Source organism: Suncus etruscus, chromosome 3 (genome assembly GCF_024139225.1).
Source record: "Suncus etruscus isolate mSunEtr1 chromosome 3, mSunEtr1.pri.cur, whole genome shotgun sequence".
In the NCBI taxonomy this organism is placed as follows: domain Eukaryota; kingdom Metazoa; phylum Chordata; class Mammalia; order Eulipotyphla; family Soricidae; genus Suncus; species Suncus etruscus.
In genome coordinates, this window is record NC_064850.1 from 133,940,799 (window position 1) to 133,963,730 (window position 22,932).

Sequence of the window (22,932 nt, forward strand, 5' to 3'; positions counted from 1 at the left end):
AACCACCACTCTGTGATTTCAGGAGCCTCTCCCTCCTCCATCAGCTATCAGAAACCATCCCACTCTCCTCTCCCTCTCCCTCAGTTGCCCTGACTGGAATTACATGGAGTCCAAGATTGTTAACCTTTTTTTAAAATCCTCAGAGACTTGAGTAATTCAGCAAATTAATGCCCTTCCTTTACTGTTATTTCTAGTGTTGGGAATGCATATCATACCTCTTTTTTCATATTAGAGTGATTAGACTCTTTGAGGCTTATTTCTAACATTTAATTCTTAGAAGTCAGAAGCTGTCTTCTGTTACTTTTTTGCTCAGGTAACACAAGTTCTAGGAGTACAGTACACTATTTCTTTACTATTTTAAATTAAGACTTTTTTTTAAACTTTATTGATTGATTGGTTTTTGGGCCACACCCAGCAGCACTCAGGGCTCACTCCTGGCTTTGCATTCAGAAATCACCCCTGGCAGGCTGGGGGCCCATATGGGATTCCGAGAGTTGAACCTGGTCCCTCCCAGGTTGGCTGCATGCAAGGCAAACACCCTACTGCTGTGCTATCTCCAAGACTTGTTTTTTGAAGTTAATTTCCAACCCCATCACAACATATTCTTTGTTGAGTAGCAAAAAATGAATATTTGGAGTGTTTGGATTAAACAAAAAATTTTGGGCTGTGTCCGTTGCTTTCATCAGATGAATCAATACTGTTTGTTGATAAATAGGTTATTTTATTATCTCACCATTTTAGTAGTAGCCAAAGAATCAAGAAAGATAATACCAGTTCTTTTTAAATGCTTTTTAAATGCTTATGAATAAAATTATAAGTTATTTTGAGTAAAAAAAAATTCAGTAATATCTTAAATATATTTTGTGAAATCCTCTCTTGTCCCAATTCTTAAACAATTAAAAGGTTCATGGGGTGAGAGATGAAATTCAGCAATTTCACCTTATAAGTATAAAATTCTGTTCCTCACCACTCACCTCCAATCTTTAAAAGGGGCTATTCTTACTAAAAGTATTTCCCAAAATGAAAGGAACTATCAATCTGGATTTCAACTAATTTTTCCTTTGTTATTGGAGAACATATTATTCACAGAGACTGAAATGTCATTCCTTCAGTTTTTATCTTATTGCATTGATGTGGTTTTTATTTTCATTACTAATTATACCATATTACTACAGTGTGTGCTAACAAAAGTACTAAATTCCTTATTACTATCACCATCAATTTCCTCACCGGATTTTCAGTGATTTTTAATATATTAAAAAAAAGTAACATGATGGTTTCTTTACTGCCAGGAAACAAAGATCATTTTTACTAATGTTGCTTCTAGGATGACAATGTCAGTCATTCTTTCAAAATTCATTTTGAAAACTGACTTGTTCTTCTAGACCCTTTAAAAGAAGCTTTAAAGCAGCAGGGGAAGATAATAATAATAGAGTAGAGGTATTTGAGCATTTATACAATGAAACTTAATTTAGCTTTCCCTCAAACTTCATTTCAAGCTGACTTTTGTGCATAAAATATGCAGCATAGCCTTCCTTACCCTATTTTTTTAAATTTTCTTTTCTTCAACTTAATCTTCTCTGAAGGATTTTATGTATGAGATTAAAGCCCATTTTAGGAGCAGGCCTCCTGGGCAGGGGCACCATCACGCAAAGGCCCTGTACCAGCAGGATCTCTATGGAGAGAGCTAAGCTGAGTGGCAACTGTGAACAGTTCAGGTTCTTGCCAGATGATATCACCAGCACCAAAACAGAATTACAAAACATGTCTACATTATTTTGACAATCACAGTGGATACCAAATAGAGGATTAAACATGAGGAACTATGAACAAAGGACATGATTAAAGGAGATAAAATCATTTCAAATTTGCTTGTCTTTGAGCTGGAAAGAGGTAGAGAGGAACAGAGACCAGAACTATTTCTTTCCTACCCATTCCCCCCAAAATGGACATAACTCTTTTCTTTTCCCTCTATGTGTTTTGGAAATGAGGGAATTAAGAAAGCTCATGCAGAAGTGCTTCCTGTTCCCAATCCCTTACCCCTCAATGCTCTGTCTGGAGTCCAAAAGTATAGAAATGAGAAAAAAAAATCCTTACATTCTTGGGTACCACTCAGAAATTCAGGGGACTTGGCATGCCAGCAGGACTCAGTTAGGCATCCAAGCTAGAGATAGGCCCGCTGCTTTTAATCATCTCTACAATTTCTGAAGGTACCTTTTGAGTTCCTGAAGACATTTGCCAGGTGTTTGAGTCTGGTGAAAAAAAACAGAACTTTAGTAGGTTTTGTTTACACAGTTAGTTGGAGTGAATGAAAACCACCTTAGAAATTTAAAGACGGAACTTATTTGTCTGTAGCTATTTTATTTTGATTTTTTCTTCCTTTCCCTTCTGTTCTTTTCTTCTTTTCCTTCCCTCCTTCCTCTCTTCCTTCCTCCTTCCCTCCCTTCCTTCCCCCTTACCTTCCTTCCTTCCCTATTCCTTCCTCCCTTCTCCCATTTTTTCCTCTCTCCCTCCTTTTCTTCCTTCCTCCTTTCCTCCCTTCCTTCATTCCTTCTCTCTTTCCCTTCCTTCTTCCCTCCCTCCCTTAACCCCTCCCTCCCTTACTTTTCTCCTTCTCTTCTTCCTTCCTTCCCTCCTTTTTTCCTTCTTTTCTCTCTTTCTTCCTTCCATTATTTCTTCCTTCCCTTCAACATCAGGCAGTTCTCAGGTATTGCTGGAGGGTCTCAGATACCATATGTGATGTCAGGCATTGAACCTACATTGACACAAGCAAAGCAAGCACCCTACCTACTGTATAATTTCCCAATCCCAGCCTTTATTTTCTTAATAGTGGTTTATTGTTATATTTTATTAAAAATTTATTTCTATAATATTGCTTCATAGCATTGTTACAGGGAGGTATAGTTATTATAAATCCACATTTGTATATAATACATTTTCAGTTTTAGTAAGAAAACATTCTTTTTTGAGGATGGGGAAGAGTTCACAAATCCAGGAGCATTCAGTGGTTACTACTGTCTCTGAACTTGGGAATCACTCTTGGTCTCACAGGACTATCTTGGATATCAGGTTTCTAAACCAGGTTAGCCATATGTAAGGCAAATGTCTAAACCCTGTACTATATCTCAGACCCCACTAATACCATTATTTATGTTCTGATTGGGACAATTTACTCACCCCTAGCCCTATCCCTTTTAAAATATGTTTTGTTTCTGTTTCTGTTTTTTTTTTTTGGGTGGGGGACACCCAATGACACTGAGGGGTTACTCCTTGCTACGTGCTCAGAAATCACTCCTGGCTTGAGGGACCATATAGAATGCCAGGGTCAGCTCTCGGTCAGCCACGTGCAAGGCAAACGCCCTACCAATGCGCTATTGCTCTGGCCCCAATATGTTTTATTTTTTATATGGAGGGAGCAAGTGGCTATAATGCATGGTCTCTAGCTATAGGGATTTTGGGATATGAAACTGAGCTAAATGTACTCAACTATGTAGGAACTCAGAAATTTTGGCATCAGTGTTGTCACTACTCCCTTTGTCTTATCAAACACTGTACAAACCTTTACCAGATCTTAGTCATTTAGAACTTTGGTATAATGACCAATCCTAACTCTCTGAACAGAGTTTCTCAAGAACAAGGATAATATTCTCCTGACTCCTCCTTGTTGGTGCTACAACTAATGGATCTTGCACCCTAATTATGAGAACTTGAGGGAATCATAGTAGTCAGTGGAAGATTTGCTAGCAAAGATAGAACTACTGTATGCATGTAAGAGGCACAGGTCTATATTCCTACAGCAGTACCTGCTTTGAGTTGCTTGCATCTGCAATGTGATGTTTGTTTTAATTCATCACTGCTGTTAAGGATTGCAAAAGTATGAACTAAATACAGTACAAAAAAGATAAGAAGAGATTTGTGTGATTTTAATAGTATCAAATTCTATTTTTATTCAAACACTATGACTATTTAAGGAAGATGTTCAGTGATATAGTTTAATAATAAAGTTGCTAAACTTTAATTATATCTTTATAGTCATTTTTGTTTGGTTACATTAAGGTAAAGCTCAGTGACTAGAGTATGAAAAATAGAGTCCATAAACTTGTTAAACAGGGAAACAATCTTTAACAATCTTAAAGATGTTCTATTTAGGACTAATTTACTTGAAATTTACTTCCTGTTGTGAAGATTATTAACAGGTAGTCTTTTACAGTGCTTCTCAGCCTGGATCTAATGTTCTAGTTGTTATTTCATCATCCTAAACATCCATAAATAAAGGTTTTTCTTCATGCCGTTTGTTCACAAAATGAAACTATAATCAAACTCATATTTGAACCCAACCTTTCAGTTATAATTACTATTTTATAATATCATATTTTATCACTTTCTAGCAGAGAAGTGGTATTGGAATGCATGCTCAGGAGTGCTTGCACGGACAGGACAGCACATGTGTGTGCATGCGTACATGCGCATGCCAGTTAAGCACCTTTTAAAATATTAAGGCTGGGGCACATTGTATTAAGGCTGGGGCCAGAGAGATGGCATGGAGGTAGGGCATTTGTCTTGCATGCAGAAGGACTGTGGTTCGAATCCGGACATCCCATATGGTCCCCCAAGCCTGCCAGGAGCAATTTCTGAGCATAGAGCCAGGAGTAACCCCTGAATGCTGCCGGGTGTGACCCAAAACTCCCTCCTAAAAATCCAACAACAACAACAACAACAACAAATATTAAGGCTGGCAGAATATAGAAGATATTTTTGATTCCCTGGCAATTTTTGGTCACTTTTATCTAGATCAGTAGAGGAGAAATAAAAGTTTGGTCTACCATTTAATAACACATATCCTGGTGATGACTATTATCAATTCTCATTCATGACATTAAATGAGACTAAACATTGAGTCAACTACATTCACTGCTAGTGTTATATAAAGAATTGTAGAAATCATAATCAAAGTACAAAAATTAAAATTTCACTTCTTTCTTTTCTTTCTAATTTAAGCTAAAAGCAGTTTTTATCCCGCCACTCCCCAATTACAATGATTTAAATCTTAGTTTAGACTTTCCAGGCTGTTTGTTGAATTTGATTATTTCTGTAAATGTTGATCATTTTAGTCCAAGGTATTATGATGATGATTGTTATTATAGTTATTTGTGTCTAAGGCCACATCCAGTGGTGCTCAGGGCTTACTGCTGGCTCTACTCTTAGGAATCACTCTTGGTGAGCTTGAGGACCATGTGGCATGCCCAAGTCCAACCTCAGTTAGCAACATGCCATAAAAGTGCCTTATCCATTGTACTAGCTATCTCACTAGCCCAGGATAAGCTATTTTTGAGGAAAAAAGTAAAAAGAATATAATTCTGTGTTACTGTGCAAATTTAATCATCATTTTATTGTTAGTTTTATTTTGTATTTTTCTACCTATACTTCCTATGAAATTAATATTTAGAAAGATGTTAATTTCTGCTTTTTATGTCTTTAAAATAGATTATTTTTACCAAACTTGTAAGTTCAGCATACCATAAAATTAACAATAGTCTAAGTTCTTAAAGTGATTCAAAGTACTTACATTAAAATATCAAAAGCACCAATACAATTATTTCCCCACTGTTCACTTGCCCATCACTCTATTATTTATTTGTATAACTCTCTAATATTTTATGTTGATAAGAAATAGAAATAAGTGGATAATTAAAATAGACTTATTACTCTGGGTTTAATCTTTAAATAAATTAGAATAGAAATTTTATAGTCAGTTTCTATCTGCTATAGATTTCCTCTACACCCATTAAAGTTAGGAAAGACCAAGAACATTTTATCACATATTAACTTTCAAGTTAAACAAAGAACATGAATGATGTTTAGATGTTCTTTTTAAGCTTATAATTCTTGCACTATTCTCTATATATACAGATTTCACATTCTCCTTGCTTTTGTTGTAGAAAAATCTTTCAAATATTAAAGTTTAAATTAAATATCATTCTTTAAGGAAATTCTGATACAATGACATTACATGTCTGGTGGATTCTTCTTAACTATGGATTGTGTCAGCATATTGCAAACATAGGAAGATTCATGGCACTTTAAGTATCAGAAAAGTGGTGGAGCAATTCTAGGAAAGGTGTGCATAAGAAACAAAGGGAGCATGGATAGTACTTTAAAAGGATAATAAAAGTTTAATTCTGTTCACTAAACTAGAATCTTCACCTTGATCTTTCATCCTTGAGAAATTCCTTTTAAGTCATCTCTTTTGGGGAAAAAAGAATACCATTTAGAGAAATTTTCAAAGCTCCTTTTTAAGATAAAATAGGGCTGAGAAACATTTTATAAAATTCATTCGTGAGATGATGTTATTTGTACGAGTGACAAACAGATCTGCCATAAAGTTCTGTCAAGGTATCATTGACCTAGGTGCCAATAATGTGTTCATTTCCATCATGGAGACAGCTAAGTGTGGCAATTGAGCAGCAGGTAGGATTTAGCTATTTTTCATTAGTGCTTGGACTTTGATAAACGGGAATAGAAAAGAGCTGTTTGACCTTTCAGTTCTTAAATTATTTAAGAGCAAATAGATTTGAGGCCTGGATGCTTGCAAATCTAATTTGTCTTGTGGAGCAAGGATGAAAAGACATTGCGGGCTTGAAATTGCTCTAGTCAACTTAGTTCCTCCTTTAATAGATCTGTAGATGAATAAATGGTAGCCATTTAAAAAGTAATATATCTAAAGTAGAGTGTATAGTGTAACTGATGCCCACTGACTGAAATAGAGCCCATTAAATAATCATTTAATTCTTGAATTTTCATCTAATTCTCATAAAAGTGCTGCTTAGAACAATTATTTTCATCCATTTTCACTCAGATAGCATTTAAATTACAAGATGATTTTTTTTCATTAGGGTATGTCAAACATTGTATTGTTCAAGTTAAAGTATTAAAATGCCAAGCACATGTGAAGCACTTAGGAATATTGTTGAATTAATAAATGAGTGAACATATACATACAACACTAGCATGATTGAAAAGAGGAATATAAAGAGAAACAAAAGTAAGAAGGGCATAGATATAGTAGAGTACCTTTGATCCCCTAGGGTTCATTATTTAATTGTGATTTTTTTAGAACTAATTTATAATATAACTAGTATTCTTTATCACAAAATTTTTGGTCATTTTTTCCATTATCTTAACATTTTGAAATTTGATGCAAAATAGACTGTTAAATTTTAGTGAAGCAAAGCATAATTGTGAATACTAACGTATTCCCTCCTTATCATGTATAATAATAGGATGTAGAAATTGCTTATGGTTTCAAAATACATTTTCTGACCCACTTTATACTGTAAAAACATAGAGAAATGACTAGTCATCGCCCTATTCCAGGGGAATTTTTTCATTAATAGCACAGAAATCTTGTTTTTAGTGCTTTGGGAGTAAAACAAATATGAGTATACAGACCATAAGTTCCTGTGAGATGGTCTTAGTCTTTTTGTACATCAGATCTTCAAATTATGACAAAAGATTTTAGAGGGGCCGGCGAGGTGGTGCTAGAGGTAAGGTGTCTGCCTTGCAAGTGCTAGCCAAGGAAGGACTGTGGTTCGATCCCCAGGCATCCCATATGGTCCCCCTAAGCCAGGGGCAATTTCTGAGTGCTTAGCCAGGAGTAACCCCTGAGCATCAAACGGGTGTGGCCTGAAAAATAAAAAAAAAAGATTTTAGAGTGTGGGCATTTAATAAAAAAAAATAAACTAGGATTTAGACCAGGATATAGAAATAGAGTAGATCGTAATAGAGGTAGAACAATTCATAATCCTGGAACTTGGAAAGTTCACTTGAGACCTTCAAATAGTATCTAGCTGAGCTAGAATCAGGAAGGAAATCTATTCAGGTTATAAAATGCCAGTGATGAAACTCTTCTGTTCTAGTGGTATACTAGGAGGATTCAAGAGTTGGAGAATATAACAACCATGTTCAGGTTTTATTGCAGAATCCAGGAGGACAATTTTTCTGAAAATCATGTATAACACAGGTACCACTGAGAGAAGGAATTGAGGTCAAATATACAACTGCCATCTGTTTCTTATTTAATGTGATAAACACAAAAGAATCGACTTTCTAATGTGTCTGTTGAGATGGCAGGACTGGGAAGAAGGTGTATGAGAAGAAAGGTGGGAGTGATGTAGTGTGAGAACAATGGTAATTGGAGTTGACACTGGTGGTAGGATTGATGTTGAAATAATATAGGCCTAAAACGCAACTTTAAATAACTTTGTAAGTTATAGTTCTCTGATTTAAAAATAAGAATCTATTCAAAATAAACTGATTATGGAAAGTAGAAAGTATTTGGTTTATGTGTAGGAGTGAATGGACATTTTCATGGGACACACATGACACATGCGTGCCTTCACCAGGATTTTATCCTAAGCACTACTAGCATTGCTTTAAAATGCATAGGACAGGGCATGGGCAAGAGTGGAGGGAAGTGTTCAATCAACAGTAGAGGGGGGTGAAAAGCAATAAAGTGTCATGTATGAGACTCTAAAAGCAACAATACTGTAAACCACAGTGCAAGAACATTTTGATAAATATAAAGCACCTCTTGTAGAGGCAGATTGTTGAATGGGAGGCTGTAGGGATTGGGAGATAGGTGATGATTCAATTCTTGTGAAGGGATCAACTTTGAGACATTGATGCCTGAAACCTGATTATAAATAACTTTGTAGTTTCTTGGTGACTAAATAAAGTTTAAAATTAAACCTCTCTTATGGTTCTGAAAAATGAAGAACACATCTGCTAGCTGTAGCCCCAGACTAAATACGACATCACTTTTCTCCTATATAAATTTGAAAAATAGAACTATCCTGAGCATATTAACATATTACTTTTACTATATGGAATAATCTCTGCTCACTTTTTTTCAAATATTTCTATTTTGTCTTATATACAGGCTTCCCCAAAGTTATAGTCACAGTTAACTTTTAAAATAATCTCATATAGCAAATTAAAATGAAAAGCTAAGTAGTAGAAAGAAATCAATTTTAACAATTATTTAGTTAAATGGATAATCCCTTTGTAAAACAAGAAATTTTTCTTATGATTTATCTTTATTTGTGAGTATAATGTGTTGAAAAAATTCTGGCTACAATAAAATTTATCTTAGATATTTAAGTAGTCTTCTCATTTCTTAAGAGAATAAACAAAAGACAAAAGAAATTGATTTAAAACCCTAGTTGCTAGCAGAATTTAAATCATAAAGTGCATACATGGTAGTGTGCCCCACTCCTATAAGTTCAAGAGAACAGCAATGTTCAGTGCTATTCTCATTTAATAGCATATTATATTTTTTTAACTTATTGCTGTCATATGTGATTGTGCTGTAATATTTGGCCTTGACCCTTTCTCTTGCTCACCTATGACCTGATATACCAGTTAATATTGTCTATATTCCAACTACTTAAAAAGCAGTTTAAAACAACCTTTTTTGTTTATTATGTTATTTCATGGGCAGCAAGTACTTGTCGATTTCCTCTTGGGGTGTCCCAGGTGACCATCATGAAGGTCTGGTTGTGTGACATCATGAGATAGCTTGAGTACATAGCCTGTAATGCATCTGTCACCTAGCAGTTCTGGAGGACATCTAAGAAGGGATCCTGCTGTGTCTATCAAGTTTAGCATCTGAGGCCACATTTGATGTGGCTGTCCTCCATGACTGAATTCTCCAAATATTAGCTTCCATGCTTAACCATGCAGGAATTGTACATTCTTTCTTTGAAGCTTCAAGCAAGAGTCAGTGTCTCTTCTGTTATCTGTTGGTCCTTTGGTGGAATTCCATTTAGACAATGCAACTTCTCAATTGACTAGTGTCAAAGAATTTTATATGTGTTTTTTAATCTGTTTACATCTGAATATAGAGGTAATAAGTTGGGGAAAGGGGAGGAGAAACAAAAGTCATCATTGCCATAGTAATATTCTTTCTAAACACTCCCTTTCATGCTGGATCCATGAGATTTCTACCAGATTTGGTGGAGTATTGATTTGACCAATCAATAAAAAGTATCTGAAGTTAGACAGTAAGAGACATTTCTTTCTAATTTTTTAAGTTCTTTTTATCATTTACTATAATCTACTTTATTGTGAGACTGTGAACATAGTGGACTACCTATCTACTAAGCAATTATTCAGCTGTTATAAAACATATTATTTTTATTTAAACAATCATAAATTGAATGGCAGCTGCATTGTATTGCTGTAATAAGTGTCAAGGGTTGTACTTGAAAATGAGATGATTTATCTAGTTTACAATTCAGAGTTCACAGAAAGCTCTCCAGGAAGGTGAACTGTTAGTCTTTTTTATAATAAATCTTCTATGATTTTTTTCTCTAAATTAATGTACCTCTATGCACAATATAAGGTTCTAATATTGTTCTGTGAAATCCTATTGCTTTTCTAATTTGGTAAGTAAGTTAAGGGGGTTAGGGCAGTAGTTAAAAGAACCAGCATGCAAGGCATAGGTTGACTAGGATTGCATGCGAGGTACCGCATATGGTCTGTCTCCCAAGCCCCCTCTAGTGATGATCTTGGGTGGTACTCGGAAGGAAGGATGGAAGGATGGAAGGAAAGAAGGATGGATGGAAGGAAGGAAGGAAGGAAGGAAGGAAGGAAGGAAGGAAGGAAGGAAGAAGGAAGGAAGGAAGAAGGAAGGAAGGGAAGGAAGAAGGAAGGAAGGAAGGAAGGGAGGAAGGAAGGAAGGATGGAAGGGAGGGAGGGAGGAGGAAGGAAGGAAGGATGGAAGGGAGAAAGAAAGGAAGGAGGGAGAAAGGAAGAAAGAAAGGAAGAAAGAAAGAAAAGAAAGAAAGAAAGAAAGAAAGAAAGAAAGAGAGAAAGAGAAAGAAAAATAAAGAAAGAAAGAAAAAAAGAAAGAAAGAGAAGAGAAAGAGAGAAAGAAAGAAAGAAAAGAAAGAGAAAGAAAGAAAGAAAGAAAGAAAGAAAGAAAGAAAGAAAGAAAGAAAGAAAGAAAGAAAGAAAGAAAGAAAGAAAGAAGGAAGGAAAGAAGGAAGGAAAGAAGGAAGAAGAGAGGGAGGAAGAAAGGAAAAGAAAAAATGAGAAAGAGAAATGAAGGAAGGAAGAAAAAGAAAGAGAAGGAAGAGAGAGAGGGAGGGAAGAAGGGATGGAGAAAGAAAGAAGACAAAGAAAAGAAAAAAGAAAGGAAGGAGAGAGAGGGATAGATAGAGGAGAATGGTCAGAAGGTAGAGAGGAAAAAGCAGAGTGGAGGAGAGGACAGAAGAGATATTTCCTCACAAGATTTTGAACATCATTTAGGTTGTTTCTAGAACTGTTATCAGGATTTAGTTTTTTTCAGTATTAGGAACTTTGTTCTCTGCCAACAACTACATGAATGTTAATCATTCTAGAAAGGAATTTAATTTTAATTTAAAAAATTTATTCCTGAGCTGAAGTGGTAGCAGTGTTAGGGTGTTTGCCTTGCACATGGCTGACCCAGGAAGGGTGCAGGTTCAATTCCCCAGCACCCCATATGGTCCCCTGAGCCAGAGCAATTTATGAATGCAGAGCTAGGAGTAAGCCCTGAATGCTGCCAGGTGTGACCCTAAAAATACAAAAAATTATTCCTAAGGTAAGAAATATACTATAGCAATTACAGGCCACTAACCTTGAATTGACCCCAGGTGTCTTATATTGACCCCTGAGCGATGTCAGGAGTGATCCTTGAACACAGTAGTAAACTTAGCAGTTCAGGATGTAGCTCAAATGATATATATTTCTTTATATGTATGTATATATGTAATCATTCTTTTAAACTTAGTTAGAAAACAAATACCTAGGAGGATTTTGTGGCAAGAGGATCTGGTAAAGGATGATATAATTGTTGGTAGGTTGCATCTATCCTTGAATAGATGTTAAATGGATGCTGATTCCATCTTACTTTTATAATTCAAATAGCCCTGTTCATTATTTATCTTAGCAAATCCCTGTAACCACAAGGTCAGCTTTTGAAATTTCAATATCTTTTCTCTCCTATTCTTATGTCATCTCTGTCTTTTATATGAATATGGTTAAGAGAAAGGCAAAGAAATGTAAGGAAAAAGGCATCTTAAGTCATTCTTTTCTGATGTGTTAAAAGTTCATATGCATTCATATAACTCTCATTAAAGAAAATATTGCATTTTCTTAAAAATTAACAGTTAATGTAATTATATTTACTATGTAGTTTGTCTATATATTAACCTTCAGCTTCTTGTGAGAAAAATATATTTTCCATATAAACACAAAAAACCCATAATTTAAAAATATGTTGAATTTCATTTTCCTTAATAAAATATATTATACGAGGTAAAACAGTTCTGTGAGAGGGGCCGGAGAGATAGCATGGAGGTAAGGCGTTTGCCTTTCATGCAGAAGGTCATCGGTTCAAATCCCGGCATCCCATATGGTCCCCCGTGCCTGCCAGGAGCAATTTCTGAGCACGGAGCCAGGAATAACCCCTGAGCACTGCCGGGTGTGACCCAAAAACCACAAAAAAAAAACAAAAAAACAACAACAAAAAAAAAAAAACAGTTCTGTGAGTGAACATTAAAATATTTCTTCTCTTTCACTGAACAAATATTATGGTGTGTATATTCTATCTGGATTTATTGACTTAGAATATTCATATTATTGAATTAAAGCATTAATTTTGTATATCCTGTTGATCCATTTGATACCCTTTTGAAAGCAGCTCAGTTATTATTAAAATGTCACTGATGATCGTTTTTTTTTTTCTAGTGTCTACCAGATAGTTGTTGAAGAAGAACGTCCCCGCAGATCTAAAAAGACAACAGAAATCTTAAAGTGCTACCCAGTGCCAATTCACTTCCAGAATGCTTCAATATTGAACTCTCAGTACTACTTTGCTGCAGAATTTCCAGCAAACAGCCTCCAGGCTGCTCAGCCCTTTACTATTGGTGATAATAGAACATACAGTGGATATTGGAATACTCCTCTTCTTCCCCATAAAAGCTACAGAATTTATTTTCAGGCAGCTAGTAGAGCTAATGGGGTAAGTTTATATAACCTATATAGAGTTTTTATTTTTTGGTTTTTGTGTTTTTGTGGGTTTTTTTTTGTTTTGGGGCCACATCCTGTGCCACTCAGGGGTACTCCTGGCTGGCTATGCGCTCAGAAATCACTCCTGGCTTGGGGGACCATATGGAATGTCAGGGGATCGACCTGTGGTCCATCCTAGGTCAGATGTATGCAAGGCAAATGCCTTAACACTGTATCACTGCTCTGGCCCCTATATGGAGTTATTAATATGAACAGAAAATAGGATGAAAGAAGGTAGTAGTAGAAATAGTATTATAAAAATCATGCTTTTTATATGCTTTCTGAATAATATTATCCACCAAAACTTATGGAATAAAATAAATTTGTTTTTATAGGAAGAATATATTGTTAATATATTGGTTTTTATCCTCAAATATTACTTTTTGACAAAAGTTCAATATAATTATACTTTGCTCATTATTTTACAAGGAAACCATAGAGATACATACTACTTTAGATCATTTGAAAAACATCAAATTTTTTCAGCATATTTATCCTAGTTCCATATTTCCATAACACTGTATGCATCCACAGGGCCAGAGCGATAGCAAAGCGGTAAGGCATTTGCCTTGAATGCAGCTGACCAAGATGGACCTGGATTCTATCCCCTGTGTAACTTATGGTCCCCCAAGTCAGGAGCGATTTCTGAGTGCATAGCCAGGATTAAGCCCTGAGCTCACCAGGTGTGACCCCAGAACAAAACAAAATAAATAAAGAGTATAGGCATTCAGTAGCTGTGACTAAAAATCTTCTTTTCTAACAAAATACTATTTTAGAAATATGAATTTGAAGCAAAATAAAAACTTATAGGTCTAGTATCTTATCAATTTAGGGATGGTCTGAACAGAGTTTATTTTAACTATTCCCTTTCCTTTTTAGACCATCCTTGAATTGATAAGATACTAATCCTATAAGTTAGTTATATTGGTTTTAGAACATTATGGTATAGCCATACATTTATCAGACATATGAACTCTACTTAAACAGAAAGGCAAGTTTTTTTCTCTAATTTGCTCATAATACAGTTGTTTCAGACATTAAATGTTCAAACACCAATTCCATTTATTTTATATAGTTTGTTAAAAAGCAGAGACAAATGGAATTATCAAAACTTAGATCAACTTAGATCAAGGGTCAATTTGAAATAATTGTTATATCTCTACATGATGTTACTATAGTCAGTGTCTTAGGATTTATTGGCTGTGGTTGGTGATAGTTGAGCCTTCTGTGTTACTGTTTAGACTCAATGAGCTTAGTAAATTAGTATGTAACTTTCCTATCAAATTTCCTGTGATACTACTGGGCTAACACTAATATAAATTATTGGAAGAAGGCACATGCAACTATGCAGTTCAGGATTTACAGATCTGAAACAAATTTGTTGACTTGGATGTTTGATAAAGTTAACTTACAGAGCTGGGCCGTTTCTATGGGAGGGTGTGGCACTGGGCTGCTCTAATTCATGCAGAAAGGGGAATCCACCTACCTCCTTTCCTTGTGAATACCACAAAGGTATCATCCCTGAACAGATTGCTGACAAGTATAGATGGGCATTATTTTCTTTTGAATTTGATGTAGAGAGGAGCCAGGCCATTTTTTTGCTGGGAAGATGGGTATAGTGGGTGGGAGCTCCTGGGTTTTCCGGTAGGAGTGGGAGAGTTCAGATTATTCCATTCTATAAAAAAGCTCCATTGTATGTCTGGAGAACATTCTCTGAGTATTCAAGCCTATTCCACTGATCTGAGGGCCTGTCTTTATTCCAATACCATGCTGTTTTGATAACTATTGCTTTGTAGTACAGTTTAAAGTTGGGGAAAGTAATTCCTCCCATATTCTTTTTCCCAATGATTGTTTTAGCTATTCTAGGGTGTTTATTTTTCCAAATGAATTTCAAAAGTACCTGATCCACTTCTTTGAAGAATGTCATGGGCATCTTTAGAGGGATCACATTAATCTTTGATAAAGGAGCAAGAAATCCTAAATGGAGCAAAGAAAGCGTCTTCAACAAGTGGTATTGGCACAACTGGCTTACCACTTGCAAAAAATTGAACTTACACCCTCAGCTAACATCATGTATGAAGGTTAAATCCAAATGGATGAAAGACCTCGATATCAGACCCAAAACCATAAGATACATAGAACAACATGTAGGTAAAACACTCCAGGACATTGAGACTAAAGGCATCTTCAAAGAGGAAACTGCTCTCTCCAAGCAAGTGAAAGCAGAGATTAACAGATGGGAATATATTAAACTGAGAAGCTTCTGCACCTCAAAAGAAATAGGGCCCAGGATACAAGAGCCCCCCACTGAGTGGGAGAAACTATTGACCCAATATCCATCAGAAAAGGGGCTAATCTCCAAAATATACAAGGCACTGACATAAATTTACAAGAAAAAAAAAACCATCTAATCCCATCAAAAATGGGGAGAAGAAATGGACAGACACTTTGACAAAGAAGAAATACAAATGGCCAAAAAACACATGAAAAAATGCTCCACATCACTAATCATCAGGGAGATGCAAATCAAAACAACTATGAGGTACAACCTCACACCCTAGAGATTGGCACACATCACAAAGAATGAGAAGAAGCAGTGTTGGCAGGAATGTGGAGAGAAAAGAACTCTTATCCACTGCTGGTGGGAATGCCGTCTAGTTCAACCTTTATGGAAAGCAATATGAAGATTCCTCCAAAAACTGGAAATCGAGCTCCCATACGACCCAGCTATACCACTCCTAGGAATATACCCTAGGAACACAAAAATACAATACAAAAACCCCTTCCTTACACCTATATTCATTGCAGCACTATTTACCATACCAAGACTCTGGAAACAGCCAAGATACCCTTCAACAGATGAATGGCTAAAGAAACTGTGGTACATATACACAATGGAATATTATGCAGCTGTCAGGAGAGATGAAGTCATGAAAATTTCCTATACATGGATGTACATGGAATCTATTATGCTGAGTGAAATAAGTCAGAGAGAGAGAGAGAAAGATGCAGAATGGTCTCACTCATCTATGGATTTTAAGAAAAATAAAAGACATTCTTGCAATAATAACTTTCAGACACAAAAGAGAAAAGAGCTAGAAGTTACAGCTCACCTCATGAAGCTCACCACAAACAGGGATGAATTTAGTTAGAGAAATAACTACGTTTTGAACTATCCTAATAATGAGAGTGTACGAGGGAAATAGAAAGCCTGTCTGGAGTACAGGCGGGGGTTGGTTGGGGAGGAGGGAGATTTGGGACATTGGTGATGGGAATGTTGCACTGGTGATGGGTGTTGTTCTTTACATGAGTGAAACCCAAACACAATCATGTATGTAATAAAGTTGTTTAAATAAAAAAAAAGCTCCATTGTTTTCAGCCCTATAGTCCAGTTTCACCTGAGAGATGTTCATAAAGGGGCACGGGGTGGGGGGAGGGTTTGGTGCTACACCCTGTGACGCTCAGGGGTTACTCTTGGCTATGTGCTCAGTAGTCATTTCTGGCTTGGGAGACCATTTGGGACGCCGGGAATCGAACTAAGGTCCATCCTAGGTCAGGCACTGCAAGGCAAACAAAAACCTTCCCTCTGTGCCAGTGTTCCAGAAAGGGGAACATTTTTAAGATACCATAATGATTTCTCCCTTCATAGCAAGAGTTCGTGTCTCCCTTATCTTCATTTCAGCCAATGAAAAAGGGAAAACATAGGACAGAATTGTTCTCATTTATTACACAAGGAGTGAGAAGAAAGACAGGTGGAAACATTTTTATTCAATTTTTAGCTCATCCTCCATAACAGTAATGCCCTATACCACTGACACTGTAGCCAGAAAGTGTCCCTGAGCATGATGTATTAATTATTTATCCATGTGGTTAACTACTGAGGGTGTGATTAATACCCATTGATTGCAATGAGAATATATCAGTGTTTGGTAGAACTGTACATATATTTGTTTGCTTAAACAATAATAGTAATTTCCCCTTCTTTATTTGATACAGGAAACCAAAATAGATTGTGTTCAAGTGGCCACAAAAGGTATGTTAAAATTATAGGAGGATTTTGTGATATTTCCTTTCATTTGTATGGTATTTCAAAACTTCTTATAAACATCAGATTCTCAAAGTCAGTGTGTGTGCATGTTTGAATACATTAGGAACATATGGTGGTTAATGATGATGGTATTCTACATACTTTTTAAAATAAGTCATATGTCTGTCTTCCAAGAAGTTTGTAAAATTCATTTTCAATAAGAATTTTTTTATATTATCACAAGACTTGTCTTTTAAGCCACAATGCTATACATAAGCCATAGTAGTGTGTCCATTGAATCTTTATGTATAAAGTCATAAGTTAATGCTTATCACTCTTTGGCAGTGACCTCATTGTACAAAATGCTGTTGATAAAGCCTATTTGGCTTTCTTCACATGGACTAAGTGACTAAGCCTAACCAGCATAAGACAGCACCCCACAAATAGCGTCTTCCAGAAGAAAGTACAGATGTGTGCATATGACAAGTCTTACTGTCTTCTTGCCAATTGTGCGGTGTAGGTTTTCATCAGCATATAAATATTTTGAGAATTGTAAAAGTCTATATGAGTGCTATAAGTCAATACTTGTAGTTAAACACACTTTCAGATAATTAGAGACCATGAGTATGATTGGATTTATAAATTATGGCAAGAAAGCAACTTTGATTCATAAAATTAGATTCAATTGATGATAGCACTAGATTAAATTAATTATATTAATAATAAATGCTATGTCTTTGTTGTTTTAACTTAAATAGTTTTCTATATCATTAACATCCATCATGTTTCAAAATTCTCATTGATCAGCTCAGCAATTTTTTTATTTGTTTTATATTCTGTTGATCATTGTGTGAGTTAGTCAATGCATTTGTGTTTTGTTTGTCTGCATGAACTCACAATTGGTTATTTATGAGAATCTATTTATATTAATTAAATGTCATTCAGTTCTTTATATTATTTTTCCTAATAAAGTTTCCTTATTTTAAAAATAATAAAAAGTCAATAGGTACAGATGAGGTTTAATATCTCTTAACTGTTGTAATGGTATTTTGAAGACCTTGAATAGTATTGATCATTTCCCATATTTCTATTTTCTCTTGAATTTAACACCTATCCTTAAGGTCTGAAAAAAATCCAATTTCAGATTTAGGCACAGATTAAATAAAGTTTTGAAATTACTTTCATACAAATTTTCTAATTTACTTCATTAAAATTCTGTTAAGAAAGGAGACAGTAACTGCTTCTTTTGATTGATAAAATGCATAATTTTGAGACTAATTTATTTATCAAGGTCATTCAGCTAATAATCTGTTTGATCTAAATGTTTGGACTCCCATTCACAGCATTTCACTATCTTCTGGCTTTCATCCCAACACAGTCTCTAGCCAGCGACAGTATTACATTGTGTAAGTTTCTGTCCTCCTCTTCATTAGCATTGAGACACTTCCCAGTTTACACTGATATCTGTCATGTATTAGTATACAAAGTTAAATAATTACACAAATAACACACTAGTAAATAAGGAAATCTGATGTTGATAGTTTTCACAATACATTGGATTAGATGTTGATTTGGATCATTTTCTTTCATCAGCTAGATTTAATCAATATTGTAATTTGTTTTTCAACTCACCAAAGTATGATTAGGCAATCAGCTGACCTGATTGACTAAATAGTCCCTGCTGTTATTTTCTGAGTGATTTGCAAACATTTACCCAGCAACACACTATCCAAATATCCTCTTTGGGAGGAAACAAAGAAACAGATTTTAATATTCATCATATACATTGTCATTTTTGTTCACAGAGGCATACTACAGGAAGAAATTTTGAGAAATATTCTTCCAGTTAAAATTGTACTATTTGATGCTTATTTATTGTACAAGGTTCTATATGTAGATATTCAGTAATATATTTTTACTGGACAGTGTGTTGTTACATCATATTTATTACTATTTCTATTCCTCTTCATATTAAAAATCCTTTTCTGTATGGGATTCATGTCATGTTAGTCCTCAGTAAAAGTGGAATTAAGCAGGTCTAATAATAACTTTATAGGCACCACATAGAAAAGATGTTTGAAATATAAGCATTTAAATATTCAATTTTTTATTACAACTATTAACAAGAGAAGGCCTAAATATTTTTATAAAGGATATATGGAGATGTATTTGTTTTCACAACAAATTAGTTTGTTTCAAATTTCAAATGTGTCTATATTTAAATTTTTTAAATTTTATTTAAATGTCTATAAATGTTAATTAAATCTGTAAATGTCATAATCATGGTCTCAAATGTGTTTTGATAATAATCATTTTAAATACAAAGTCTAAGAAAATTAGTTCAGGTAAAAAATTTATGCTATATTTAGCCTTATTTTAGATATGGAGAAAATTGCCTATATTTGTATGAATCACTTTTTTTATATGCATAGATTTCCCATAGGTGTCTGACTATGCTGTGATTTTTGGGTACAGGTAAAGTTCCATCTCTGAGTTTCAAAATAGAGTCAGCTACTAAAAATATAACAAAACATCATATTTGAACAGTACCCTTTTGATTTAAAAAATTTTCTCTAAATAGGATAGTTCATGATTATAGTAAATAAGAGAGTTCATGACTATCCTTTTCTTTACCTAACTTTTTCCAATTTTATTCAGATATTTTTTAATAGTTGAAATTTTCTCAAGATTTCCCAATTCACCTATGATTTATTATAGTGTGTGTTTACTTTAATATACATTATGACTACTGAAATTCATTAAGTTAGAACTTATTCTTTTAGTTTGAAGATTTTTTGAGGATTAATTCTAAATAGTCATCATATATAAAAGCCAAATCTGTCTTGTAATAAATTAGATTTCTTTCAGATTTCTTTAACAAGTTAAAGAGACACCTTTATTCTAATTGATACAATCAGTTCAAATCGTAAACTTTACATCTATATTGCACAATACAATAATTCCTTCAATATCGTATGTTTTTCTTGAGAATGTATATATTTGAGCTTTCTTTTATTCATTTATTATAAACATCATTTTGAATGTTTTATCTGCAGAAATTTTAAGTTCAGATACATAAAATATCAATAAGTTTTGAGGATTTTGAATTCATAAAAGTTTGAGGGTTTTTTAAAATACTTGTTTTTACTCTATGGGAAAGCAGAGACTATGTTATCTTAATACTTTCCTTGCTATGCTCTGGCTAATAGTAGTGTAGTTTAAAGTAAAAATAAAAAACATAATACACTATTTCTAAAAATATTATATGTCAGTCTATAAACCTTAAAAGCAGAGAAATCAACCATTCAGTGTCAAAATTTAAGATGCATTTTCTGTAGAAAAGAAATCTTTACAGTTTTTAAGTTTATTGTTTCATTTAACTTACATTTGTACTGAGATGCTTGTATGGTTTTCTAAAAGATCTTCAGAAAATCTGAAGGATTTCTGTTGTTATGACGCAATTTTACATTCAAAATTTTTAATGTTGCTTTTCTTAATTCAAAGACTGAAAAATTTCTCATTTTTTTTTCATTTAGTTAAAAAAATAGCCTCCTTTTTAGACCAGAATTAAAGTACTCTCACTGATTGAAAAAAAAAATAACCTGAAAAACAAAATGGTGAGATGCATAGCTAATTAAGATTCATTTTAATTACTCATATTCAATACACAAAAACTATTGTAAGGCTATTTATATATGTTAATCGGCCATCATTTATGAATTTAGAAATAGAAACAGAAATCTAATAGTTTTGTTATTCTTCAATATTTCCTCCTCTCTCTCTCTCTCTCTTCTCTCTCTCTCTCTTTCTATCCACCCTTTTCTTTTTCTTTTGCTCTCTCTTTTTTAAATAGGGACCATCCCAAAAGTATGTGGGAATCAGGAGAAACTTCTAGCAAACTTAGAGCATGGAGGCATGGACCTGATGCTCAATGCTCAGGCCCAATACTGTTGCAGCCCTCATAACCACACCTGGTTTGAGAATTCTTTGTGCTGAGAATGATCCAGCTGAGACCTTGAGCATGCCAAGCATTGTCTCCACCTTTGAGCCATCTCCCCAGTCCTTCTTTGGCATTTCTATTTGGGGTTGTACTCAGTACTTACTTCTGACTCGGTGATCAGGGATGACTTAGGACAGTGCTCAGGGAACTATTCATGGTGCGAGTGAAGAACTCCAGGTGGATCACATCCAGACCAATGCCTTACCCATTGTACTATCTCTCTGGCCTTTCATTTAGCATTTTATAAAGAAATATTTTTTCTTTGCATGAAGTATTAATGTTTGGTATGAGGACATCGAGCCCCCTGATAATTTCCTAAAGAGGGCCAGAGAGATAGTACAACATTCCCCTGACACTGGTTTGATAACTGACACCCCATATGGTTTTTCCCTGCTCCCCAGTGGTTATACCAGGAGTAATTCCTGGGCACAGAGGCAAAGCAAGCCCTGAGCTTACTTTGGGTAAGGCTCCCCCCGAAAAAGAAAATTAAAGTTTCTACATATGTGGGGTGAGAGGGGCCTGTTTCACTTTGTCTTCCATATTTACTTGATCCAAACTCATTTTTCAAGGAAGACTTCAGCCATGCAAAACAATTTGATAAATGTTAGTTAATTAAATTCCAGAAGGCTCCACTATCCTACTATAGAACTAAAATGGCACTTTGTAAATCTGATATGTTCTGTGAAATCTTTACTCTTCCACACATTTCTTTAAGCCTAGAGGAGACCCTAAATTTGTCTCAGAATCAGATATTAGCTTCAAAGTATAGGATTTGAACTGCTGAGTTTTTTTTTTCCAAATTTAGTGTTATTCTTTTTTACAACTATTTTTATTGTTTATTGTTCAATGAAAATTTTGGTAAAGGGTAGATCGTAAATATTTCAAACTATATGAGCCAAAAGTTCTTTTTCATAACTCTGTCCTACAATCTAGAGTGGCCATTGCATCTGCAGAAATAAATACAGGTAATTGTATTCCAATAAAACTTTATTTACAAAACCAAGCAAATGGATCAGCTGGTTCCTGTTTTAAAGTAATTTGTAATTTTAGCTTAAATTAATAGCCAAAATGAATATTTTTCAAGCATAACAAAAAGATTATATAAAAATCCTTGTTGAAAAAAATAACTTTCCTGATATTTACCATGCATTTTTCAACATAACTCAATGTGTTTTTCTTTCAGTTGTGAATGCATGAGTGTTCAATATCACTATTCTCAACTAAGTTCTATTCATGTCATTTAATATTTTCTGGTACAGGGTAGATGCTCTGTTTTTCTTTTCATATGAGACAGTATAATTTTTCTCAAAATGCAGTAATCAGATTGTTTTGTAAGTAAGAAAAAGAAATCAAACAAGGATATTGGTGGAACAATAGTCTATGACCAAGCAAATGCTGTGTATAACATGTCTTGGAAATAACATTTTTCTGCTTACAGTTTATTATATCCATATACAAAAATGCATCTGTCTTTCCAAAAGAATTATCTTTGTAAAACCCTGAAAAGTTTCCATTCTTTGACCAAATTTAGTTTATTTATCTCACTTAGCAGTACTAGAAAGTTTTCGTGAGTAATGTGTGAGAAATGATTATGCCATTTTTAAATCCAGTTGCTGCAGTTGTCTAGTTACAAGGAGCAGCACTGTATGAATGGTGCAGAGGGATATTTCAAAATATTATGCAGCAGTAGTTTCGGATTTAATCGTCTGCAGATGGTAGATGATCTATTTTCCTTACTCGCTGCCACATTTCTAACAGCACCCAGGCTGTTCCATGTAAATTAGTAATCTTTACTGTAAGCCTGCCCTTAATT

At 34.6% G+C, this 22,932-nt stretch overlaps 1 protein-coding gene across 1 annotated transcript in view; it reads left to right on the plus strand.

Annotated features, from left to right (window-relative positions):
• PTPRM (protein tyrosine phosphatase receptor type M) overlaps positions 1-22,932 on the plus strand; it is an 829,551-nt gene that overhangs the window by 513,249 nt on the left and 293,370 nt on the right. The window contains exons 12-13 of the mRNA XM_049769948.1: positions 12,772-13,045; positions 17,089-17,125. Of these exons, the coding sequence (XP_049625905.1) occupies positions 12,772-13,045; positions 17,089-17,125 (311 nt within the window). The remainder of the gene's footprint in view (positions 1-12,771; positions 13,046-17,088; positions 17,126-22,932) is intronic.